General features: G+C 44.8%; 2 protein-coding genes across 3 annotated transcripts in view; one reads left to right on the forward strand and one right to left on the reverse strand.

Moving 5' to 3' along the window:
• MASTL (microtubule associated serine/threonine kinase like) overlaps positions 1-27,231 on the forward strand; it is a 49,754-nt gene extending 22,523 nt beyond the window's left edge. The window contains exons 9-12 of one of the 2 annotated variants that reach the window (XM_032786185.2): positions 2,306-2,444; positions 23,340-23,453; positions 23,541-23,642; positions 26,416-27,231. In XM_032786185.2, the coding sequence (XP_032642076.1) occupies positions 2,306-2,444; positions 23,340-23,453; positions 23,541-23,642; positions 26,416-26,573 (513 nt within the window). In that variant the 3' untranslated portion in view covers positions 26,574-27,231. Of the gene's footprint in view, positions 1-638; positions 701-2,305; positions 2,445-23,339; positions 23,454-23,540; positions 23,643-26,415 lie in introns of those variants that run through there. The other variant, XM_032786187.2, reaches the window with a different exon arrangement.
• ACBD5 (acyl-CoA binding domain containing 5) overlaps positions 14,632-27,391 on the reverse strand; it is a 62,253-nt gene continuing 49,493 nt past the window's right edge. Inside the window, exon 14 of the mRNA XM_032786193.2 lies at positions 14,632-16,830. Coding sequence (XP_032642084.1) covers positions 16,800-16,830 — 31 coding nt within the window. The 3' untranslated portion in view covers positions 14,632-16,799. The remainder of the gene's footprint in view (positions 16,831-27,391) is intronic.

Raw genomic sequence — 27,391 nt, forward strand, 5'->3', positions numbered from 1 at the left:
TGGTAACTAGTATGTACATGTGATCATTGATTTAATTATTTTATATTGTAGTATGAAAGAGTCGAACAAAGGCAAGCAGAGGTAACTTTTGAAAAGGTCAGACTGTGAGTGGATGCACATGCATTGCCAAAATTATTGCCTTTCAGCAAGAGCATAGCAATACTCTGTTATCACCCACAATCTGGCTTCTGAAAAATGCTGCCTGGGTCTGCCCTTTTGCAAGGGAAGATCCTTTGTTCAGAATTAAGCAAGGAGAATTAAAAAGGGATGTACTCCTTTATTTTTATCTCACTACACACTCTCTTGGAGCAGTGAGACATTTCCTTTGGGCCACTTATTGTGGGAGTCTCTAGGTTTCCTGTTAGGCTTTGTTTCTTTCTTGACTCTTCTTTTCCTAGCGCAGTATATGAATGCTGTTGAGTATTTGGCAGTTGCTGTTCTGCTTCATGTTTTGTCTCCCTGTGCAGTTGATGCTGTGATTCATTCTGTCAGTTTCAATTTAAGAGCGTGTCACTATGACTGAGGCAAAGAAAAACTTCTGTATGCAGGGTGTGAAGTTTTCATTTTAATTGCAGTAATCCTAATTATATTCACAATGATATAAATACATAAGTTTACTGTTACTGAAATATGGATAGCTCTGCTATCTGGACTTCAGAGAAATCGCCGTTATATTAAGTAGCCATGGGAAGAAGGAAAGGTAAAAATGCATGTTTCAGTCCCCAGTGCCTGCTATTGTGGTGTTAGTGGCTGTTATGAAAGCTTAACCTAGTAATAGTAACTGTAACTGTTACTAGGAAGGGGGAGGTTTAAAGCTGACCTAGGAGAGAGGGTATTAGCAGTATGTGCTGAATGCCCCTGGCAAACTAAAGGAAACTAACTTCAATGTGTTGGCTTTAAAAAACCTACTTTTTCTTTCCTGTGAATATCTGGCCTTTTTTGGATTGCTGGCTCCTGCTTTACTATGAAATCACATCAGCCATGAAACTTAGCTGTAGAATAGAGTTCAGCCTGCACAGTTAGGGCAGCAACTGCTTTATCTTCTGTACAAGATGGTCTTACAGATTTTTTTTTTTTTTTAATTTTAGGCTATACATTTAGGTATCGAATTTTATGTAGTAAAACTGAATCTTGTAAAGTCAACCTAGTATTAAAATGGGACCTATGTGCCTTCTGATGGGCAGGTTCTGTTGCTAATATGACAGTAAGCATAGTGTGCATTGGACTATTGCATCAAAGATAAAGTTAGGGATCAAGTGTTTGGGACTTACGGGAGTCTCTCTTCTGAAAAGTGATCATGTAACATACATTGTGTTTATTCAGTAGCATCTTACTTTTTCCACTAAAACAAGAAGATTTTACTCTGTCAATCGTTAAGTGCCAGTATAGCTAGGGAGAAAGTATTGGATTATCTTCAAGCTCATATGTCAACAGTTGTTAATGAAGTACCATTTTAGGGCAGTTAGTTGAAATTCCATTGTCTTCAAATGATGCACTGTGCAACACCACTGAAAGTAAGACTCACACAGGTTTAACACTGGGCAGAATTTCACCTGCAAAATCTTTTACTGGAGATGAATATATAGCTCAAAGAACCCAGCTTGACTTGCAGATCCCAGGCTGTCAACAGGGCGGACAACTTAAAAACAACAAAAGCCATATTACATGTAAACAGAGTAAATCTGGGATGTAATAGCTGTGGAATCACATGATGCCAAATTCTAGTTTTTAGATGAGCGTTACAATTTAAGATATATTGAATACATATTTATATATATCTACTTTAGCCTGGTTATTGAGCTCACACTGCTAAAAGCTGAGGCCATCTGGACAATCCCATGAATAAATTACCTTTGAGATTCATAGTGGGAGGAGTCATTCTAATGGCAGTTTGTAAGAAGACTGATATTGTTTCATTTCTTTAAGGAAAATTGCTTTCTGTGACTGTGATACTAGAGCAATTGTTCAGGAAGAATTCTCATTTATAGTGAAGGAATGGAACTCATTCATTCTTATGTTTTGGGGTAGCTGAAATTCATTCAGCAAAAAAAAAGATGCAAAACCTGTTGCAGTTCTGACTGCAATTTGTTGTGTAAAGACTGGGCAATAAGCACACTTTTTGGAACTTGGAAATTAAAATACTATTAATGTACAAGTTGTAAGATGTATCTTTGATTCATATGAATTACATAAATCTTAAATTAATTGCAGTCCTAGCCAGTATTTTTAATGGGAGGAGAAATAGAGTATTGGCTCTTTGTATGACATTTATGTTTGAAATCTTTTCTCTGTTCTTTGGCATAAGACACCGAATCAGGGAAATGCTGACACACCATATAGGACTCCAAAGAGTGTAAGAAGAGGGGCTGCCCCAGTGGAAGGTGAACGCATTTTAGGAACCCCAGACTACCTGGCACCTGAGTTGCTATTAGCAAAGCCTCATGGTAAGAATATTTTTTTATAAATGCAAGAATGTGACTGATGTTTAAAACACATTTTGTAGACACGTAGGGCTGGATTTGTAAAGGTATTTAGGTGCCTAAAGATGCAGATAGGTATTTATTTCAAAAATACCTAATTCCCATTGATTTCAAAGGGAGTTAGATGCCTGGAGCTCTTGAAAATATACCTAGGCGCACGTCTATATGCATCTTTACATGCATAAATACCTTTGAAATCCTGGCCCTTGCTCCTTAATTTTGGATTAGGCATTTGGTTATTTTCAAAATCTAGTCCAGAATTAGAGGGATGTTGAAAAGTGGTTTTTGCAATCATATTTTCTAATAAAATAAGTTTCATTCCATTTATATCAGAGAGCCAACTTGTGGATTTATGAAAACTATAAGAATACACATTGATTCAGTGCAATATTTCTATTGAATATTCAGGCAGGCTGATTGTGTAGCCTCCTTTATTTTGAGTGGAAAATGGTAACGGATTTGAAGACGTCTTAAAGAAAACAAAATATCACCTTACTAATCTGCACTAATAATTGGGGTCTGATCCAAGTCAATGGAAAGACTGCCTCAGAGACAAATTGCAAATTAGCAAGGAAGCAAAAAAGCACAGTTAAAAACAAAAAAGGCTAATGCATCACAAAATGCGTTGAATTCATTTTATGATTGTACTTTTATTTGCTACTGAATAGTATGCTAGTAGATTTTCTGTAGTATATTTTGTAAACTTAATGAATTATTAGTGATTTCAGACCTCATATGGAACTCTGTTAAATCTGCATTGAGAAACAAGGAGACCATTAATTTGTGAATCACCCGCTCATACGTAAATAACAGTGACGTTCTACTATACAACTAAACTACATTGTTTCAATACTATTAAAATACTAGTTATTCTTAACATTATAACTTAAATAGCTAAACAAATATTTCCTAAATGATGTAATACTTTGCACTTCTACTTTCACACTGTGTCCCATCCCAGGATCTCAAAACACGTTACAAACATTAAATCTCAACATCCCTATTATGCGGCATAATCTACACCCGTGGTCCCCAACCTTTTTGTGACCAGTAGCACATTCATGTTTTCAGAAGAGTGTGGTGGGCGCCAACAATTTTTCAAGGCTTATTTTGTATTTGTACATTAAATAATACGAAAAACATCATGTTTAATATTACATAATATATGAATCCAGGGAGAAGCTGGAGAGAAGCCTCAAGGACAGAGAACACCGGCGCCCACAGCCCTGGAGTACTTTGTATCCGCAGGTGCGGGACCCCGGCTTCTCTCCCCTGCTGGGCACTAGGCGGGCCCCGTGCCTGCCGGGGCAGGGCTAGCTCTAGGTTTTTTGCCACCCCAAGCAAAAAAAATTTTGGCTGCCCCCCACCCCAGCCCTGGGCTTTCCCCCTCCCCCTCCTGCACCCAAATGCACATGGAAGGCATAGGGACTAACCCTCAAACCTTGTCCCCAAAGGAATGGGGATCTAGTAAAGAGGGTTCAGGCAGCGGACCAGGTGTGGTGGTGCTTGGGGGCTCTACATTGGCAGAGAAGCGGGGTGTGATGTATTGGTGGAGGAGGAAAGGGGGTATCAGGAGGGTTGCGGGAGAAAAGGTGCAGGGGAAGAGGGAGGTGTGGGAGGAGAGGGCTGGGGGAGGGTATAAGAGAAGAGATGTGGGTGAAGGGAGAGTACAAGGGGAAGGGGGTCAGCAAAGGAGTGATGGGGGGATGTACAAGTTAAGAGGCTGCAAGTGGGATGCGGGGTGCAAGGGCTGAGGGGGCAGGCACTGACAGCTGCTTCCCCAGCCCCATGCAGGCAGAGCTGAGAGGATGGACACTGACCCCACGGTGCCCAAGCTGTGGGGGTCCCCCAGCGGGGTAGTATCCCCCACTTGGAGCTGGGCTCTGCCTCTCTCTGCCCCTGGCACTGTGGGGAGCTGAGGCGGGGGAGGTGTGCGGCGGACTGGGTCCAGGGGCAGGTCCCTGACAGCTCGGGCTGCCCAGCCACTCGCCCCATCAGCACGTGAGCCAGGATCCGTGCCCCCTGCCCAGCCCAGCGGCGCCCAGCCCAGCCCTCTCGGGCGGGGAAACGCTGCACCGCCCTGGGGAGACTCAGAGCAGAAGCAGTGGTGGTAGCGGTGGCGGCAGCAAGACTCCTCCCTGCATCCCGGGCCCCGCATCCCTTCCTCCATGGCTCCTCACACACTCCAGAAGCCCCTCTCACCACCGCAGCCCAGGCTCGGCTCCAGGGGACAATGCTCTGGCTCTCCAGCAGCAGGGCTCTGGCCAGAGCCAGCTCCTGGCTTTTTGTCGCCCCAAGCATCCCCGGAGTTTTCTGTCCCTGGAAGGTGCGGGGCCGCGGCTTGTCTGGCTTAAGCCGTGGCCCCATGCCTGCCAGGGACCGAGAACACTGGTGCCCACAGCCTGCAGCTCCGGAGTTCTCTGTCTCAGGCAGGTGGCTTCTCTTCCCTGCTGGCCACTAGGTGGGTGCACATAAATGCCCTGGCAGGCGCCATGGCACCCGTGGGCACCGTGTTGGGACCACTGATCTACGTATTTAATGAAAGGGAAACTGAGATTATTCTTCTAGTGCTTGCTCATGTCCATTCCATGATAGATGTCTGTGCATGCCACATGCACAATTGCTGGAAATTTTTCCCTTTGGGATATCCATAGGACCGGCTGTAGTTCCCCTGGAACCGCATGTGTATGCACCTGTCTAAGGGATGCCGCTGGCTCCACATCCCCTGAGTTCCTTCTTACCACCCGTGATGGTTGCTTGGAATGATCCCACATGCTCTTGTAATGCTTTCTCAGTAGTTTGGACTTTATAGTCTATTGTGTAGTAGTATATAATTATTAGTTAGTATTAGTGTATATAATGATCCCTGAGGGACTCTTGTCCCAAGGGCTGGGCATGCCCCGGTCCCCAGGCTTCAAGCTGCGTATGCCCTGCGGCAAGCCCATGCCAGTCAGTGACCTGCACTTTCACTGTCTAAAGTGGTCATAAACAGATAGCTAAGGGTTAATGTTTCTTTTACCTGTAAAGGGTTAACAAAGGGAACCAAACACCTGACCAGAGGACCAATCAGGAAACCGGATTTTTCAAAGCTCAGGGAGGGAATTTTTGGGTGTGTGTCTTTTGTCTGTGTCTCTGTTCTGTGCTCTCTCGGCTATGAGAGTGATTTCTATCTCCAGGCTTTTCTAATCTTCTGTTTCCAAGTGTAAGTACAAAAGGTAGAAGACAATAGGTTTTTATATTGTTTTTGTATTTACATGTGTGTAGTTTGCTGGAATGTTTTAAATTGTATATCTTTTTGGATAAGGCTGTTTATTCATTTTTCTTTTAAGCAATTGACCCTGTATATTGTCAACCTTGATACAGAGACCATTTTTATGTCTTTTTCTTTCTTTTTATATAAAGCTTTCTTTTTAAAACTTGTTGGATTTTCTTTTCTAGTTGAGGCTCAGGGGGATAGGAATCTCTGTGCCAGGGTTACGGTCTCTCTCAGGGAAAGACTGGGAGGGGGAAATCTCTTTGTGTCAGAGTTGCAAAGCTTACCTTTGCAGGGACTCTGACTGAGGGTGAAAGAAACTGGATCTCTCTGTTTTGCATTTCAAGGAATTGAAATAGGGTGATCGTCCGGGGCCATCCAGGGAGGGGAAGCCGGGGAGGAAATAAAGAGGAGACAAGGGGAGGGGGTTATTTCCCTTTGTTGTAGACTCAGGGCATCTGAGTCTTGGGGTCCCCCAGGCAAGGTTTGGGGAGACCAGAGTGAGGCAGGCACTGAAATTCCTGTCTGGTGGCAGTGCTATCAGATCCAAGCTGGCAATTAAGCTTGGAGGGTTCATGCAGGCACCCACATTTTGGACGCTAAGGTTCAGAATTGGGACTTATGCTTATGATAAAAGTGCCTCGGAGAAACTTACATTAAAGAGATGTGCCAGATTTGAAGAGGCTTGAGATCATGCACTCATGTAGGCAGCCCTCAGACCAGCCTTGGAGCCAAGTCGCTCTGAATTGGTGCTGAGCACTTTGGTTTCCGTGTTAAGTGCTCCACCAGCACCATGCTCTTCCCAGCACTGTTCTCCACCCCTAGTTCCAAGGAAGAAGTATAAGATACAGCAAACCAAGAAAGAGTGCTCTCCAATGTTGAAGAGGGACAAGCGGGAGTGGCTGACACAGTGAGACCATGCTGGTCTGCTCATCCTCCCCAGAGCCATAGTCTGCTTCAGCAACTCTGCCTAGAGCACCATATCCGGTCTGGGTCCCACCTCTAACTCCTGGGAGCTGTCATGGAATTTTGAGCCTACAGGCCCCTTCAACTCTGGTGGCTTTCCAGGCAGCAAAGGATTTGATGTCCCTCACAATCCTGCCCATCCTCAAAGCCCCCTGCCAGCCAGGGCTACTGGGGATAGAAGGAATCAAGAGTCAGTGCATTCCATTGGAGCACCAACCATCACAGCAGTGTCCATAGGAAAACCCTCCATGATCCTGCTGCAGCAGTCTCCCACCCATCGTCTATCACCGGTTCCCCAGCACCACCTGAAGGTGGAAGCAGTTATGGCATTGTATTTGAGAGAAGAATCCTCTTCAGAGTCTGACGGGGAATCCTTCACCTTGCTGAAGAAGTACCTGTACCCAATCTAGGCGTCAGACTTTATTAGCGACCCCCTAGCTAGCGCTTGGCCACCAGGCCACTGACCAATGCAGTGGCAGTATTGGAACCCATGGGGGTTTCCCTGGTACCAGGGCCCCTTCCCATCAGTCATACTCAGTGATGTCCAAGAGGTGAGCCACTGTTTCATCCTGCCTGGCACTGAACCCTGACTACCAAGGGCCCAGAAGTGGCCCCAATGGAAGTGATGCAGGTGGAGGTGGAAGAAGCAGCCCCTCCTCCAGTGCTAGCCTCTACCTAGTCATCTCCATATGAGGTGATCTCAGCCCTAGTAACCTGCTTCCACCAGATGACTTGAGGACTCATCAAGAGCTCCTGAAATGGGTCGCCACAAACTTGGGACTGGAAGCTGAGGATCTGAAGGAGTCTGTGCACAGCTTAAGTGATAGGCTGGCTGCAGCGGCTCCCTCCAGAGTGGCCCTACCAGTTAATGAGGTGGCATTGAAACCTGTCAGGGAGCTATGGCAGATCCCTTCATCTCTGCCCCCTACCTCAAAAAGGGCAGAGAAGTACTATGTGCCAGCCAGTCAGTTCAAGTCCCTGTACTCGCTCCCATCGCCCCCCCAGTGTCCCTGATGGTGTTGGCCACAAACAAGCGGGACAGATAGCGCCGTTGAGCCTACCTCAAAAAATTGGACCTGTTCGGGTGCAAGGTTTCTTCGACTGGCAGCCTCCAGCTACATATCTCTAATCAGCAGGCATTGCTGGGGAGGTACGATTTTAACCTGTGGGACTTGATGGCCAAGTTCAATGACTCCCTACCACAGGATTCAAGGCAGGAGTTCATGGCCATCCTGGAAGAAGGCAAAATGGTGGCCAGGACCTCCCTCCAAGCAGCTCAAGATATGGCTGACTCAGCAGTCAGAACAATTGTCAGCTGTCACCATGAGGCACTACTGGTGGCTCCAATCATTGGACCTCATGAAGTGCAGCGGTCCATTTAAGACCTCTCCTTCGAGGATACCTTCCGTTCTCCAAACAGACTGACTCCAACTTTCATGACCTCAAAGACTTGAGAGCCATGCTTTGTTCCGTGGGCCTTTATACACCCCCAGCCTCAAGGAACCATTTCAGACCTCAGCAGCCTCCTAGTTTCTGGCACTTCCCAGGCAGGAGCCCTACAAAAGAAAGGCAAAGGGCTATAACATCATCAACCCCTACCTTCTGCCTCAGCTTCTCAGTCGGACTCACATAGGTATGCCGGCAGGGCCGGGCAGGCCTTTCAAAGGTACACCTGAGGATGGTATACCAGACTCAGCTCCAAATTTATTCCCCCTTCTGCCCGGTATGGCCTTACATAACATCAGACTGCGGAGTGATCAGCACTATGAGTCGGTTACACCCTCCAGTTTTCATCCACCCCGCCTTCCCCCCCATCCCTCTTCAGGCACCCTTCTCACAAACAGCTTATCGTCTAGGAGGTGCCAGCCCTCTTACGTGTGGGAGCTGTAGAGGAGGATCCTAAAGACTTGACAAGGAAGGGGTTTTATTCCCAATATTTCCTAAACCTGAAAGCCAAGGGGGTCTACAGCCCATCCTGGACCTGTGTAGCTTCAACAAATATCTCAAGAAACTGAAGTTCCACGTGGTATCCCTGATCTCCATCATTCCTCTCTGGATGCAGGAGACTGGTACTCTGCCCTCGATTTGAAGTACGCTTATTTCCACATTTTCATTTCCTCTGGGAATGGGAGATTCCTCAGGTTTGTGGTGGGTCAACGCCACTACCAATGCACAACTCTTCCCTTTGGCCTGTTGGCAGCCCCACAAGTTTTCATGAAGTGCATGACAGTAGTTGCCGCCTTCTTCGGACATCAAGGAGCACAAGTCTACCTTTACTTTGGAGATTGGGTGATCAAAGGCCTCTCACGGGTCCAGGTTCAGCACAGCATTGACATAGTATGAGTCACCTTTCAGGAACTGGGTCTGTTAATAAACGAGCAGAAGTCAACTTTGGTCCTGGTTCAGAGAATAGAGTTCATCAGGGCAATGCTCAACTCCACGCAGCCATGGCCTATTTACCAAAAGCTAGATTCTGAACTATGTCAGACCTGATCACCCAGGTTGCAGCCCATCCTTTTACAACCGCTCAGGTCTGCCTCAGACTGTTGGGTTACATGATGGCATGTACTTATGTGGCACAGTACGATCAGCTATGATTCAGACCCTTACAGATGTGGCTGGAGTCAGTCTACTCCCCGGGAAGACACCAACTGGACTTGGTACTCACAATTCCACTGCCCATCCTAGCTTCTCTGACTTGGTGGAGAGACTTATATTCTAAAATGAAGGAGGTACCCTTTGCCGCCCTGTATCTGTTAGTAACCTTGGTTTCGGACATGTCAGACTTAAGGTGGGGAGCCCACCTCAACAATTTCAGGGCCTCTGGTCCAAGGAAGAACTGGAGGAATAGCTCAGTGGTTTGGGCATTGGCTTGCTAAACCCAGGGTTGTGAGCTCAATCTCTGAGGGGGCCATTTAGGGAATGGGGGTAAAAATCTGTCTGGGGATTGGTCCTGCTTTGAGCAGAGGGTTGAACTAGATGACCTCCTGAGGTCCCTTCCAACCCTGATATTCTATGTTTCTTCCTGTATGTATACGTCAGAGACCTCAGGGCAATATGCTTGGCTTGCCAGGTTCCTTCCCCAGATCTTAGGCAGGGTGGTGGAGGTCTTGAGGGATAACACAGCCTCAGTGTTTTACATTAACAAGCAGAGGGAAGCTCGCTCTTCAGCCCTTTGTCAAGAGTTCCTCCAGGTCTGGGACTTCTGTGAAAAGCATGCCAGTCATCTCAAGTGTCACATTTCCTGGGAGCCTGGAATGCACTGGCGGGTCACCTCAGCAGATGCTTTTCCTCTGACCATGAGTGGGCGCTGCACCCAGAGGTCACTAGTGTCTCATCTTCAGGCAATAGGGGCCTCCCCAGGTGGAGGATCTGTTCACCACCAAACAGAACAGGAAATGCCATCAGTTCTGTTCGCTGCATGGTCTCACCAGGGGCTCCTTCTCTGATGCCTTCCTGCTCTCGGGAGAAGATTGCCTACTATGTGCCTTCCCATCGATCCCCTTGATGTACAACGTCCTCTTAAAGAACAAAAGGGACAAGGTGAAGGTTATCCTGATAGCACTGGTGTGGCCATGCCAACATTGGTTCGGCATGCTTCTGGACCTCTCAGTGGCAGCTCCATTCATGCTCCCACACCATCCCAACTTGATTTCACAAGACCACAGCCTGTTGCTTCACCCCAAGCTCGCCTCCCTGCACCTGGCTGGCATGACTGAACCCTGAAGAGCAGGCCTGCTCAATACAGGTTCAGCAAGTCCTGCTAGGTAGCAGAAAGCCTTCCACCAGAGCTACCTATTTAGCTAAGTGGAAATATTTCACTTGGGCCTCTGAACAGAATCTTACACCATCCTGGTCTTCTCTGCAGTCTATTTTGGATTATCCACTCCATCTAAAACATCAAGGTCTGGTTCTCTCATCTATTAAGGTTCACTTGGCAGCCATCTCAGCCTTCCACCCTCCAGTGCAGGGCAGATCAGTGTTCTCCCATGAGATGGTCAGGTTTCTCAAGCGCTTGGAAAGACTCTACCCTCAGGTTTGTGACCCAATTTCCCCAGGGGATTTAAACTCTGTTAGCCTCTGCTGTTCGTCTAGGGTTACAGTGGATGAGAAGCTGGATAGGAGTCAACAGTGTGCCCTTGTTGCCAAGAGGCTAACGGCATTTTGGGCTGTATTAAGTAAGGGCACTGCCAGCAGATCAAGGGATAGTGATCATTCCCCGCTATTCGACATGTGTGAGGCCTCATCTAGAGTACTGTGTCCAGTTTTGGCCCCACACTACAAAAAGGATGTGGAAAAATTGGACAGAGTCCAGCTGAGGACAACAAAAAATGTTTAGGGGGCTGGAGCACGTGACTTATGAGGAGAGGCTGAGGGAATTGGGATTGTTTAGTCTGCAGAAGAGAATGAAGGGGGATTGATAGCTGCTTTCAATTACCTGAAAGAGTGTTCCAAAGAGGATGGATCTAGACTGTTCTCAGTGGTACCTGATGACAGAACAAGGAGTAATGGTCTCAAGTTGCAGTGGGGGAGATTTAGGTTGGATATCAGGAAAAACTTTTTCACTCAGAGAGTGGTGAAGCACTGGAATGGGTTACCTAGGGAGGTGGTGGAATCTCCTTCCTTAGAGGTTTTTAAGGTCAGGCTTGATAAAGCCCTGGCTGGGATGATTTAGTTGAGAATTGGTCCTGCTTTAAGCAGGGGGTTGGACTAGATGACCTCCTGAGGTACCTTCCAACCCTGATATTCTATGCTGAAGCTCACACGCGCCCCCCCTCCCCTGCCCTTTGAGTCATTGCCATCTTATTCTTTACTGCTTCTCTCTTGGAAGGTCGCCTTCCTGGTGCTGATCATCTCGACCAGAAGGGTCTCTGAGATCAAAGCACTGACATCAGAAGCCCTTATACCAGGGGCTCTCAAACTGGGGGTCAAGACCCCTCAGGGGGTCGCAAGGTTATTACATGGGGGGTCACAAGTTGTCAGCCTCCATCCCAAACCCCGCTTTGCCTCCAGCATTTATAGTGGTGTTAAATATATAAAAAAATGTTTTCAATTTATAAGGGGGGGGTCGCTCTCAGAGGCTTGCTTTGTGAAAGGGGTCACCAGTACAAAAGTTTGAGAATCACTGCCTTATCTGGTGTTCTTCAAGGACAAGGTCCAGCTGCGCCCCCATCTGGCCTTTCCTTCCGAAGGTGGTGGTGTAATTCCATAACAACCAGGACATTTTTTTGCCTGTCTTCTTTTCAAAACCTCACAAGACCACTGAGGAATGTCTTCTCCATATATTAGAGGTTAGGTGGGCCCTGGCCTTTTATATTGAGAGAACTAAGCCCTTCTGCAAGTCTATGCAACTCTTTGTAGCAATAGCGGAAAGGATGAGAGGGTTACCTGCATCATCCCAAAGAATCTTGTCCCGACTAACCGCTGGTATCCGAGCTTGCTACAAGCAGGCAAAGGTCCCGCCTGTGGCCATCGTGACCACTCATTCCATGAGAGCTCAGGCTTCGTCAGCAGCGTTCCTCATATAGGTACCAATCCAGGACATCTGCAGAACTGCAGCATGGTTGTCAGTTCATACCTTTGCATCCAACTACACCATCCCACAATAGGCCCATGACCATGCCAGTTTCGGGAGAGCAGTGTTGCAATCGTGTCCATGAACTCCAAGCTCACCTGCAGGGGTACTGCTTGTGAATCACCTAGCATGGAATGTGCATGAGCAAACTCTCAAAGAAGAAAAAAAGTTGCAACTCGAAGAACAATAGTTATAAGAGGTTAGTGTTGCTCATGTCCATTCCATGGCCCACCCTCCTACCCTGCCGTTGGAGTTACCAGGAAGAAGAAACTGTGAAAGTAAGGAACCGGCGGCATCCCTTATACCAGAGCATACGTGTGCGGCTCCAGAGAGCTCTAGAGCTGGTCCTGTGGATACCACTAAGGGAAAGATCTCTGGCAACTGTGCATGTGGCATGCACACACCTAGCATGGTTACAAAAAGTTAGTAACCATTATTTCAGAACGATTTACTGAAGACCATGTAGGAAATCAATGCAGACCTAGGAATAGGAACCAGTGGTGAAATCCAGGCCCCATTGACTTCAGTGGAGTCAGGTCTTCAACCCAGAACTCTTGACTCTCTAGTGCTTTAGCTAAATATACCATCCTTCCTGTAACTATATTTAGGTTTGGTTAAATTAGCTGTTGAATCAACTGTTAATTTATACAACTTGCCTTGCAATTTGAAGCAGTCTTGATTTCCACTACTTTCTAGTGGTAAAGCAAAATTTCAGCCCAACTTTACGTATTAACATTGACAAGAAGGATAAGCTTCCTGTTCAGTTATTCTTTTTACTTAAAACACTTAGTGTGATGTACTTTTTGTAATTAGAGTATATTTTACACTGGCATTTTTTTAAGGTTCTGACCTATACAATTGTGTTTGCTTAAAAATTTAAAGATTAGCTTTCCATACATAGTATCAATGAGGCACCTTACTTGTTTAATTTTATCCCATATACTTGGAAACCCAATAAAATTCTGTCTGGCTTTTGCTACTTGTATTTGTGGAGTTCTCCAAGTTAGAGGGTGAAATGAGTTAACAAGCAGCAACTAAGAAAGATACATTCTTCGAGTGCTTGCTTATGTCGATTCCAAGTTAATGTATGTGTGCCGCGTGCCCAGTCGTCAGAAGGTTTTTCCCCTAGCAGTATCTGTTGGGTCAGCTGTGGAACCACCTGGAGTTGCGCCTTCATGGCAGCATATATAGGTCCCTGCCGACCCATCACCTCTTGAGTTCCTTCTGAATGCTCGTGATGGTCACTGGAGCTGCTTCTCTCTTGCTATGGCAAGCGATTTTCTCTTTGTATCATGTAAATAATTAGTGTTGTAAAAATAGTATTATAGTAAGTTAGATAAGTTCCTCTTTGGGTCCCTCACCACCATGTTCTTACCCTCCCGGGGACCAAGGCATGCCTTGGTCTCAAGGGTTCAAGCCATGCTGGTCCTTTCAGAAGCCTATGCCTCTATACCCCACAACTCTTGTTTAAAGTGCTTGGGAGAAGCCCACCAGACCAACAGGTGCAAAATCTGCAAAGGCTTCCACCCAAGAACCAAAAAGGAGCTGGACTTTAGATTAAAATTGCTCCTCAAGGAGTCAGCTCTCCATCTCCAGCCAGCCTGTGTCAGACCTGAAACCTAGCGCTTCGGTGCGGTGCGCACTGGCCTCTGTGAGAGAGCCAGCAGTACTGATAAGGGACTTGGGGTCTAGAGACCCTCGGCCCTGAAGACTGTGGTTACTCAGCACCGCTCACGTTCACTGGTGATGCAGAAGAAGCAGAAGAAATCTGATAGAGGACATTTGCCCACAACCAGATCAGTGGAGCGTGAAAGCGGTTAGCGGAGTGCATCCCATGCTGGGACACTCAGCCCCGGCTCAGGTTAAACTGGCTCTGTCAATTCTGGCCTTGCAGAGAGGTCCATCAACTCTCGTTCTGGTGGACTCCCCTGCACGGGAGAGCCAGGTGGAGGAGTTGGATCTTTGTTCCACCCTGGACATGTTCAAGGGAGCCCCGGGCCTCAGAGCTATGGCAGCTTTCACAGTCCCTGGCACCACAAAGTAGTACTGTGCCTTCCAAGGGCAAACTAGCCATGATGCGTCAACAATCACCTTCCCCGCGGCACCACTCTCGGCCACTGCCTCATTTGGCACTGCCATGGTCACCTAGAACAGAGTCATCTTCGGATTCAGAGGCAGAATCGTACATGTTGAAACAGAGCCAGCATCAATCGCAACAGGAGGAGGAGCAGCAGTCCCCTACAATGTCCTGGCCACAAAGCCCAGGGGCCGGGCTCAAGTTCTCTGTCAGTCACCTCGGAAGGGTGGGCTCCTCCAACATTGTCAATAGTCAGGGTAGATTTGATTTAAATCACGAGTCAGGAAGACTCGATTTAATCATGGATTTCTACATAAAAGTGCGTTCTTGTTGGTTGTTATATCCTTAATACATATTCTTCACAACTCAGAGATGTAGGTTTCATTTTTAGAAGTAACGTACTGTACATTTTTTAAGTGATTTATTTTGGGAAACTTTTCAGATTAGTTTTACAGCTATAAGAAAATGAATGATTTGGTTATTTCATTTTACCAAAGGTAATTGAAGCAGGTATTTATGAAGTCATTGGGAGGTGAACTATCTCCAGTTCAACAGGTTAATCATTAATATTTGGAAGATTTTCTTGCCATGCTGTATTGGGAGGAGAACATCATCAGACAGACATTTAAATTGTTTTACTGAACTAAACCAACGTTATGTATTCTGGATTTTTTTCTTCAACAGCAAACATACAATATTTTAACAAAACAAGCATATGAATTTTTGAATTTAAACATTCAAGTTTCTTAAAATCTGATTTGTTTTTGTTAAAATTGATAACTAAAATAGTTAAATATTTTTTAAAAAATTTAATTGACTATGTCAGCCAGGTCAACATGAGAAACTTAAAATATTGGCTTCTGCAGCTAACTCAGTCATCTCTACCTTCATTTTCCTGTTTGTTCATAATCTGGAAAAGAAAAACAAGCCTTTCTGCTTTTTCAGGTCCGCAGCGATTTCTCAATTTAGAATGAATTAGTCCAAAGGAAGAAAATATTCTTTTAACAGCAGTAGCTTCTTCTGCCGGTGTAGAAAGTGAGATTATCACTTTAAAAGTCTCTGAATCCAAGTGCCTAAGTGACTTCCACCAGTTCACTGGTGTGACTTTGCTGCTGATGTTTTAAAGGAACATATTTCTTGAATGGTTCAATCTTAGCTCTGAAGTTTATTATAGTTGGCATTATGGAGGGATGATTGCTGGATGTCCATGTCATAGCCAATTCCTCTTCTTCCGCAGTTAAGGTTTGACCCTGGTACTGAGTATTGAGAATGTTTGTTTGCAAGAAAATGAGCTAGAGATAGTGCTTGTCCCATTCGTTTTTTTTAATGCTTGTAATTTAACTCTGTCATTGTAGATTTCTCTTTTTAAGATCTCATTCAGTTCCTTCCAAATTTCCACAGCATCAGCAATAAAACAGCTATTTCCCTGCATTTTGTTCAAGACTACAGAAATAGTCTTCCGGACACAAATTTCTCTTAAAACCAACGTTGAGAACTTTGGCTGTGACAATGCCATCTATTCTGTCACGATTTTGTTCACAAACTATCATCATATTAGGCCAGTTCTTGAGATAGTGCTCAAAGCAATCTACTACTGAGTTCCATCACACGTCTTGTGGGAGAGTTTGCTTGGTTCCTCCCACTTTTTTCAGAGCAGCTGATGCAAAGTGGTTGTTACAGAAGTATTTTGCAATTTCAACAACTTTAGCCTTTATTTCTGGAACACTGAAGTCTTCGGCTAGGAGGTGCATCAAAAGAGCACTGCAACCACATGTTACTAGCTTGGGACTGTCTTGACTCTCTCTTCTAAATTTCTTATCTTGGATACATTTGCAGCATTGTCTGTGACTAAGCTGCGTACTAGACATTTTAATTTTTTTTCACAGTTTGTTATAGCTTTTACTGCTACTTCTTGTAAGTATTCTGCTGTGTGTGCATTTCCTGATATATCAATTGTTTCTGTGAGGAAGACATTCCCTTCTGTTGTCACACAAGCACATACAAGAGCATCATTGTGGACACTGCTCCACCCATCAAGACTCAGGTTAATAATTTCACCCTCTAGACCTTTTGCACACTGCTCAATTTCTCTTTTATACACTTTATCCAGCAATTTGCCTGTGACATCTGCTCTGTTGGGTGGACTGTATCCTGGTCTTAATGACTGAACCATGTTAATGAAGTCTGGGTTCTCAATCATACAGAAAGGAGAGTTTGTTGCATAAACAAACAGGGCAATTTTTTCATCAATTACCTCTTTTTGTAATCTGCTGGTTCTTATCACAAATGTATCTATGGTTGTTTCTGGATTATGGAGATTTTTTTTTTATTTTTGCTACAGTTGATATACTGTGGCTATGTGATATACATGATGTGACTGAAACACTATCATTGGCAGATAACTCTGAAACTATAGAAAATGACGGTGATCTTGAAGGTGGATAGTCTTCAGAATCCTGTACGTTGAGGATGGATTCTCCTTAACAAAATAAGTCAATGCAGTTAATTATTATTACCATACTGCTCATTTAGTATTACTCATTGCATTCACTGACACTCAGTACTACTTTAAAGATGAAATTGTAAAAGAAAGATCTGCCTATTTCAGCCATTTACTTTTTATCACAGCTGCATCTAAAATGATAGTACCATAGAGTAACAACTATATTTTTTGCTCAAACATAATAATTCAAGAATAGTCCAGAAGGAAGACAGGCAGTGTGCAAGAGACAGCCGTGTAAGATGATCTCCGTGAACTGCAGGGACAAGAGGACCGGGTGCTGCCAAGAGCATCTTCCTCATCCTTCCATGACGAGGCAGTGGTGGGCTCGTCTGCCACGTTGCCATCTATGGACAACAGAGCCCACCAGGAACTACTCAGAAGAGTGGCTCAGAACTTGAGCCTCCAGGCGGAGGTGGTGGCGAAGGAGACTGACCCTATGGTGCACCTGAAAGTCCTTCAAGAGTGGCCTTACTCCTAATTAAGACCACCCAAAACACCACCAAGACTCTATGGCAGACACCCGCCTCTCCCCCCACTCTCTCCCAGCCAAAGAGGTGGAAAGAAAGCACTTTGTACTGTCTAAGGGGTACAAATACCTATTTACTCCCCTTCAGCTGGGCGCATTAGTTGTGGCGGCTGCAAATGAAAAAAAGAGGCCAGGGCAGTAGGGACCAACGCCCAAATGTAAAGATGCAAAGAAGCCGAATCTCTTCATCCATAAGGTCTACTCTACTGAAGGGCTCCAGCTTCGCATTGCGAATCAGCTACAATTTTAATTCTTGGAACGCTCTGACCAAGTTTAAAGAGTTGCTTCCAACTGAATCCAGGTCAGAGTTCAGGGGCATCCTCGACGAGGGCAAGGTCATAGCAAGAACCTTCTTGCAAGCTTCTCTAGACTCAGTGGACTTGGCAACTTGTCTGTGTTGATTGCAGGCTTCAGGCCTCCTGCACAAGGTCCAGCAAACAATTCAGGACTTTCCCTTCAAAGGATCAGGGTTGTTCTCGGAGCAAATGAACTCTAACCTCCACAATCTTAAAGACTTGTGAGCAACTAAAATCTTTGTGGCTTTATACACCCACAAAGGAAATGTTTCAGACGGCAACCTCCGCAACACTTCTACCTTGCTCTCATCATAGGCAGGATTACAGCTGGAAGTGTGGCAGGAATAATAGGCAACAGCCACCCCAGCCCTCTTCTAACCAAGACCAGGACTTGGTGATGCAGTCTTTGGCCCCCAAACAAAACTTTTGAAGGTGCACCAGACCAGTTCCTGGATCCTTCCCCCCATTTTGTGAACTGTCTATCCCATTTCTACCATCCCTGGGCCCAGATCACCTCAGACCAATGGGTCTTGCGCACGGTGGAGTTTGGTTACCATCTCCAGTTTATTTCGCCTCCACCCTCCCACCCACCCTCCCCGTCCCTCTTCAGGGACCCTTCTCACAAGCATCTTCTCATATGGGAGGCACAAATACTCCCAGCAGCCGGAGTGGTAGAGGAGGTTCCTCAGGAGTTCATGGGTAAGGGGTTTTATTCATGGTATTTCCTAATCCCAAAAGCCTAGGGTGGGCTCCGGCCTATTTTAGACCTGCAAAACCTCAGATTCATGAAGAAGCTGAAGTTCTGCATGGTCTACCTGACTTCCATTATCCCTTCCCTGCATCTGGGGGATTAGGACACTGCCCTTAGTTTGAAAAATGCATACTTTCACGTGTCCATAGTCCCGTTCCACAGGCGGTTCCTCTAGTTTGTGGTCAACAACACTCGTCATCAGTTTACCGTTCTCCCCTTTGGCCTATCGGTGGCCCCTTGCATGTTCACCAAGTGCATGTTGGTTGTAGCTGCCTTCCTGGGGAGGTGACAGTACAAGTATTCCTGTATCTAGACAACAGGCTAATCAAAGGCCATACCAGGAGTCAGGTGGAGGAGCACATGAGCCTAATAAATTTGACTTTTGATAGGCTCGGCCTAATACTGAATGTGACAAAGTCAACTCTAACCCTCACTCCGAGGATAGAGTTCATGCGAGCTCTTCTAGACTCCGGTCAAGCCAATGCATTCCTCCCAGAATTGCATTTTCTGGCAATAGGCGCCATCATAGAGGATTTAAGATGATATCCCACTACCACAGTGCAAAATTGCCTGAAGCTGCTGTCATATGGCCGCTTGTATGTATGTAGTACAGCATGCAAGACTACAGCTCTGACCTCGTCAGGCCTGGCAGGCCTTAGTGTACAGACCAAACAGAGACAGCTAGAAAAGATAAATACACTTCCTCCACTAGTTATTGAGTCCCTCCTATAGTGGCTCAACTCACAAGTAGTGTGCATAGGAGTACCCTTTTCCAGGCCGTAACCCTTGCTGTCTCTAATCACGGATGCGTCAGCAATGGAATGGGGGGGTACGCCTAGGGAGACTCAGGACTCAAGGCCTCTGATCCTAAGCAGTTTTGCTGCACATCAACATCAGGGAGCTAAGAGCAGTTCACCTTGCTTGCCAGACATTCCAAACCCATTTAGAGGGAAGATGTGTCAGTATTGACCAGCAATACAACAGCGATGTTCTGTCATAAACAGACAGGGTGGTGCTCACTCCTCTCCTCTATGCCAGGAAGCCCTCAAACTCTGGGACTTCTGCATCACTTACTCAATACATCTAGAGGCATCGTACTTTCCAGGCTTTTGGAACAAACTGGACGATCATCTTAGCAGATACTTTCAGAACCACAAGTGGTCCCTCCACCCAGATGTTGTCAATATCTTCCAACGGTGGGAAGTTCCGCAGATAGACTTATTCACAGCCAGGCGCAACAGGAAGTGTCAGCAGTTCTGCTCCTTCCTGAATCAGAGCCAGGGCTTGCTTGTGGAGGCTTTTCTCCTCCCTTTGAAGGACAACCTGCTATATGCGTTCCTGCTTGTGCACAGGGCCCTGCTAGAAGTCAGAAAGAGAAGGCATCGATTATATTAATAGCATCAGCATGGCCCAGCCAGCACTGATTCACCACAGTTCTAGACCTATCAGTGGACATCCCAATGACGACTGCCACCTCCAGCATCCCAGTCTAGAGTCTCTCCATCTCATGGCATGGAAACTCCATGGTTTAAACCCCTTGGAGCTGGTATGCTCAGACCCTGTTAGAGGTCCTTCTTGGTAGCAGGAAACCATCCACTAGAGCCACTTATTTGCTAAGTGGAAGAAATTCTCTATTTGATCGTTACAAAAGGACACTCCACCTTTGCAGTCATAGATTCCCTTAATCCTGTACTATTTACTGCACCTGAAACAACAGGGCCTGTTGGTGTAGTCTATAAAGGTGCGCCGCCATTTTGACTTTCCATCTGGGTTCAGCTGGCTGATCAGTTTTTGTTAATCCCCTAGTCGGCTGCTTCCTCAAAGGACTGGATAGACTACCCTCAAGTAAGGCAATCGATGCCTGTGTGGGATCTCAACCTAGTGCTCTCAAGACTGATGCGGCCTCCCTTTGAGCCCCTAGCAACATGCTCACTCCTATCCCTTTCCTGGAAAGTAGCATTTCTGGTGGCTATAACATTAGCCAGGAGAGTGTCTGAGCTTAAGACCCTGACTTATGAGCTCCATATACTGTCTTCTATAAGGACAAGGTGCAGTTGCGGCCCCACATGACTCTTTTCTCTCAAAGGTGGTTTCCCAATTCCATGCAAACCAGGACACATTTCTCCCAGTTTTTTCCCCAAAACCGCATGCCAGCAACCAGGAGTGAATGTTTCATGCCCTGGATATCAACCGAGCACTAGCCTTTTATATTGAGAGTAAAGACATTTTGAAAATCAAAACAACTCTTCGTTGCAATTGCAGAACAGATTAAGGGACTTCCAGCGTTGCTTCAAAGAATTTCCTTGTGGATCATGGTCTGTATCAGGGCGGGCCACGACCCAGCAAAGATACCTTCCTCCGCACTGACAGCACAGTCCACAAGGGCACAAGCTTCCTTGGCAGCATTCCTAGCACAGGTTCCTATTAAAGACGTCTATAGGGCAGTGACATGGTCGTCAATCCACACCTTTATGTTGCATTACTCCATTACACAGCAGGCTAGAGACGATGCCGCATTTGGCAGAGCGGTGCTGCAGTCTGCATCTCTCTGAACTCTGACTCCTCCTCCTAGAAGATGCTTGGGAGTCACATACTTGAAATTGACATGAGCAAGCACTCAAAGAAAAATGGTTACCTACCTTCTTCTAACTGTTTTTCTTCAAAATGTGTTGCTCATGTCCATTCCAAGACCCACCTGCCTACCCTCTGTCGGAATAGACCGGCTAGAAGGAACTGAAGAGGCGGTGGGTCATCAGGGACCAGTATACACCGCCATGAATGCATGATTCCAGGGGGCTCCGCAGCCGATCCAACAGGTATCTCTAGGGGAAGAAACCTTCCAACGACTGTGCATGCAGCGCGCACACACACACACACACACACACACTTGGAATGGACATGAGCAACACATCTCAAAGAACAACAGTTATGAGAAGGTAGGTAACCATTTTTTTTGCTCCTCTCCAAATTTCCTAAAGCACGTTTAGGTTAACTTTTTTTTAAAAACAGTGTTTGTAGTTAGTGACTCAGAAAAGTACAGTCTATTAAAGCAACCAGCAAGAAATAAAATACTTCTCCATTGTCAAACATAATTGACAATATTTAAATGAATGTGTACAATGATAAATAATTTATTGCAATAATCTTACTATGGTTAACTAATTGTTTTTTACATGCAGAGATTCTGATGTCTGGTGAGTTTGAATATAAAGGAGTGTTCAACTAAACTATGAATAGTCAAAGTATAACTAGATCACATTTTTCAAGTAAAAGTTATGTGGCTAAAGAAATTGCACATGTAACTCTATATAGCAACAAGAGAGCCACATAATGATACATGATACTACAAGAGATTCAAATTATAGAGGAACTTGAGTCTCCCTGTTGCGGGCCACTGGAGGCTATGCTTACACCTTTCAGATGAAAGTCAGTGCACACCACTTCTAAACCCCTTCTCGCTATCCGGAAGTAAGCCACAGAAATTATATAAAATTGGAGGAGATGATGGTGAAAAATAATCATTCAGGCTGAGGGGTTAAAATTCTCAGTCTTTCTGGGACAGCTTATAATGTCTGTTCATTTGTGTGGTTAAAAAGGTAGACGTGCAATAACTGCATTTGGTTTCTTGCCACAAAAATAATGATGGGAATTAATTTCTACTTAGAAGGGTCATGATAAGAATATTAAACTAATTTGTGTGTCTCTAGTCCATGAAACATTTCCCTTTAGTATTTTGTCTGGAGTTGTGATCTTATTAGACTTTGACTTATGTTCTATAATTTTTCCCAAACATCCAAGTATACTGGATGTAGTGGGTGGGATCTCATTGCTTTAGCATGCTGAGCTGGGAGAGGTGCTCTGATGCTGTGTGCAGTAGGGAAATTTATAACTGACCTATCTAGCTTAGTAAAACTACAATAGGTTAGAAACATAGGAGAGTTAAAATTAGCAAAAGCATTTCCTTTTTACCTTGGAGGTGATTTTTTAAAAAAAACAACAACCTTTTTTTACAAGCGTGGATTTCTGTGCAAACCAGTTTTTGCACCAAGTGAATCCTGTATTCTTTATAAGGTGGACTGGGCATGGCTTAAAGATGCAGAAAATAGAATGCATGCAGCTCTTTGACTAGTGGTGTCTGAACTGCTTTGCCGGCTTGTTTAAGTGGGTTGACTGCATATGTTTGGCAAAGGCTGTACACTTCCCAGAAAAAAACAGTTTAGAAACAGAAGAGCAAAGAAGTAACTTTGCATTGCTGTAATGAACTTTAGCACAGTAGAACATTAATCCATTTTCTTGCATGCTGGCTCATCTCTGCAGGCTGTGCTCAAATATTGGCAGAAAAAGAGGTTTAGGTTATTGGGGGGAAAAAATATATTTTGTGCCTGTGGAGTCACATCAAGCAACTGAAGTGATAAGGTAATACTGGAATTACAAGGTTCACTCAGCCTTGCATTCCAGAGGAGCTGAGAAATTACTGATGACTGTCTCCTACCACAAGAGAGCACTTTATATGAGGGAGGCTATAGACACTGTCAGACTAACTTGTACAGGAGTTTGCAGTTACGCTATTCCTACGTTCTTCTGCCCTCAATAAACGTTACTCTGAATATTAACATGAAGCTATGAACATAGTGACTTTTTAAAATAAAAATCCTCTTATAGTAAACAATTTTAAATCTCATGCCACAATTATCAGAGTACAGCTTGTGTTTTGTCTGTTTCTCAGTATTTCATCATAAACTTTCTTCCCAAAAAGCTTTTCAGGATTTAGAATTTTTTCAAAATTCTACCGCTGTTAAGCTTTAAATGACTTAGTTTGCAAGTGTTGTTGATCCTTCATGCATAGATCACAGTACAGCTTATTCAGCAACTTCCTTCTTGTGCTAACTGCCTGGCTTTCTCACTTATTCAGGTCCTGCAGTAGATTGGTGGGCTCTTGGAGTTTGCTTGTTTGAGTTTTTAACTGGAATTCCACCCTTTAATGATGAAACACCACAACAAGTCTTCCAGAATATTTTGAAAAGAGGTAATTTATCTTCTTATCAAAACTGATGAATTCAAAGTTTGCTGTGCTATTTGAACTGCTGACAAGTCTGTGTCTTTCTATTTGTAGATATTCCTTGGCCTGAGGGTGAAGAAAAGTTGTCCAGGAATGCCCAAAATGCAATAGATATTCTTTTAACCATTGACACTACAAAGAGAGCTGGACTGAAGGGTCAGTATTTTATTAAACTTATTTCATTTTACCTTGTAATAAATTGGATATTTCAAAATGTCAGTCCCTGCTTTAGCACTGATCTTGAGTGCTAGAATATGTCACAAATTATGGTATCAACTATGCTATTGGTGTAGACTTTGTGCTGATAAAAGGTTTTATGCTGCTGAGTAAGGAAAGCAAATAATGACTTTTACTTTGTTTATATATTCACGCTGCTTGCAATTAATGTTTAATATTGTTTGTGTGACTTTCCAAAGTGCAATCTATCCAACTCTTACTGAAAACAGGTATTTAGTGTCCAATTTCTCTGTCCTCCCAACAAAAGATTGTTGAGCTCCTGTTAGCATATTGTCTGGCATTATAATCCAATTGCTTTACATAGATCTTGGGAAAAGTGGGAGAAATCCTTGGAGAGGAACAATTTGCTTTTGAGACCTCTGGAAGGATTAAATAGAGTCACATTAAAGTGATGATCCATAACAAGAACCAATGGCTGGAAGCTGAAGGCAGACAAATTCAAATTAGAAATAAGTTTTTACACAGTGATTTAACAATAGAACAAATTACCATAGGAAGTGGTGGATTTTCCATCTCTTGATATCTTTAAATTAGGACTGGATCCTCTCTGGAAAATAAGTTTTAGCTGAACACAAATTATTGGATTAAATACATGGATAGGTGGATGAAATATAATGGCCTGTGATATACAGGAAGGTAGACTAAAAGATATAATGGTCCTTTTTGGCCTTAAACTCTGTGGAGACCTTTAGTTGTAGCTACCATTGCCATTAATAACACATTCCCTGTCATAACACAGTCAGAAGCCTGACAGGGTGAGGAATCCAAGGAACTTGGCTGCATCATTTGGTGCTGGTGGCCTGCTACAGTCATTTCAGTGATATTTTCAGCTGAGAAGTTAAAGAAAAGGTATTAGTTTCAAGAACACTAGTGTCCAAAGTTTGTTCCTTGATAAAGGATTGGACTGCAGCTTATTGCCAGTACCTCTCCTTTTTAAGGGAGACATTAACAATCCTTTAAGGGCCCAGGCATTCTCTCATCCTTTTAGCTTTAAAGCAGAGTCCTCAAATTTATGACATATAACAGTTGTATTTCTCTGACATCAACTTGCCCACATTTCACACACTGTGTTTTGTTATACATTTGGTAACCTGGCTAGTACTTGACAATATGCGTGTAGAGGAAGAGTTCAAAAGTGTGTTTTTTCTAGGATGACTTGAGACATCTCACATAATGGAGATAGAGTAGGCCAGGGGTTGGCAACCTTTCAGAAGTGGTGTGCTGAGTCTTCCCCTGGGGCAGGGCCGGTGTGAGGATATTTTGCGTGCACATACATACATACATACATACATACATACATACATACATACATTGAGGGGCAAATACCAATGAGCATTTATAACCTCAGAGGCCAGCTGTGCCCAGGGGCTGCTCCCCAGAGCAGGTTTCTCTCCCCCCCCCCTCCCCAAAAAATCCCCTGGAGGGTGCACAGTGCCCCGGAAGCCCTCCCCACCCCACTCTGGTGGCCCCCGTCCCAAGTCCACTCACTGGTTTTGCCAGGCTTGGGCTGCTGCAGCAGCTTGGCAGGGAGAATCCGCCTTCCAGAGATACCGGAGAGCCAGAGCATCCCGCTTGCACTGGCAGCGAGCTCCAGCCATGAAGGAGCCGGTGCGATGCAGGGGGGCAGCAGCCCTGCAAAGGCGCCACCATCAGGGAGTAGCCGTGCACTCCCCCACCCCGTCTGTCCAGGCTGCGGCCTGGTGCACCTCCCCTCCCCCCGCAGGCTGCAGCAGATGCATGCAGGTGCCAGCCCCCATGCGCCCCCACCTCCCCCCTCGACTAGGGTTACCATATTCAACAATCAAAAGAGGACGGGGGAGCCCCAGAACCTGAGCATGGTGAGGAGGGAGCCAGGGGGCGTGCCTGCTGCTGGTCTGGGGTCCCAGCCATGCTCAGCCTCCTGCTGGCCTGGGGTTCTGTTCACTCAGCTGGCAGCAGGCTGAGCAGGGCCAGCGGCCGGGACCCTGGCTGGCAGCCACATGCCAGGCAAAATCGGCTTACGCACCACCTTTGGCACACGTACCATAGGTTACTGATCCCTGGATTAGGCTAGTAGATGTTCAGAGAAATCAAATTTGAGGAGGGAGGCCTGCTAGTGAATCACCAATCAGATTACAGGATTTTCTGATTATCCTGCCTCCAGCAGCTATGGAGGAGGAACTCCATGGTCTGTGGTCTCTTGATCAAACTAAAGTAGGTTTTCAAGTAAGTGGAATTAAAATTTGTCTCTGCAGATGCCCTATCTTGAGAAGTTGTTTTTGCATTTCTTGTATGATGGCTATTATATCACATTTCATACCTCTTTTGATCCAGCATCTGTGCCAAATGCAAAATTGCTCTCTCTATAACCGAGGAAAAAGTTAATTTGCATGGGAGTAGTCTGATCCCACTGGGGGTTGTTGGCTGACTTTCCTCACAGGAGCATCAGATAAACCACTACTTTAAGTCAGTCTTAAAAGTGAAATGACTGTTTCACCATCATCTTTGTCAGTCATGCTAATCTGTGTGCAAATATGTCTCCTTGGCTAAACACCATTTGATCTGTCACTGGCTGTTTGCAATGCAGGCTTTTGCATGTCCAGAAAGGTAAAACACACCCAAACAGCTAACTGGCATCATGTCAGTGAGGTGAGTAAACTGGTTGTTCAGAGGAGAACAGTCTTAATATTTTGTGTAAACTTTTTTGTTTTAGAGCTGAAACATCATCCCCTCTTTCATGGTGTAGACTGGGATAATCTTCAGAATCAAACTATGCCTTTCGTACCTCAGCCGGTTGATGAAACAGATACTTCCTACTTTGAAGCTAGAAATAATGCTCAGCATCTGACTGTGTCTGGATTTAGCTTATAGAATTGAGAAAATGGATCTTTGTCCATGGTTTTGCACATTTGTAAACTACCCTTTAACACTAGTTTGGTCTTGGTTTTCTTACCAAACATGGTTTTTAAAACAGTTGATCAGTCTGCTTTTAATATGTATATCCTTTGTCTAAAACAAAACCACTATACAAAATGTTCATTAATTCCAAATGGCTTGTTGTTTTTTATTTATCCTACTTTCTGCACCTTATTGAGAGCCTGAGTATGTATTTGTAAAGTTAGTAATGTCACTTTCACACTTGGCAAAATATTTCTCTGGCTGCTGTGGAGTACTTCCAATTTGTTGGGGCTATTTTGCAATTAAACACAACTGAGTGGGGGCATAAAATGCATTATTTATCTGTCTGGGGTTCAATATGTTCATAGTCACATTTGGGATAGGAACTTTCAGACCAATTTGGAGCTGCATCCATAGGGAAAATGGAAGTTTTTACACTGCCCTGAGATCTAAAAAACATCTTATCCCTCTGAATTACTCCTTAGTGGGAAGAGAACAGAGATGTTCTTGGCATCCCTAGGTCACATACACTGCCTGCTCGGCTGCTGGTTGTAAAACTTAACTGTATTTTTGCTGCTAACATTTTTCCCCTGGCAAATGCACAGAGTTAAGGAAGCTTATAGCAAGTTAATTTAAACAAAAAGTCTTTTTTTTTTAATCATACCGAAAGGACTTTGAATGTGTTATGGGATGATAGACTGAACAGTATTTATTTTAGTGACTCCTCGTTTATTTTAAATTTACAAGATCTGAGTGTGTGTGTGTGTATATATATATATATGACTTCTTTT

Source organism: Chelonoidis abingdonii, chromosome 2 (genome assembly GCF_003597395.2).
Source record: "Chelonoidis abingdonii isolate Lonesome George chromosome 2, CheloAbing_2.0, whole genome shotgun sequence".
Classification (NCBI taxonomy): Eukaryota; Metazoa; Chordata; order Testudines; family Testudinidae; genus Chelonoidis; species Chelonoidis abingdonii.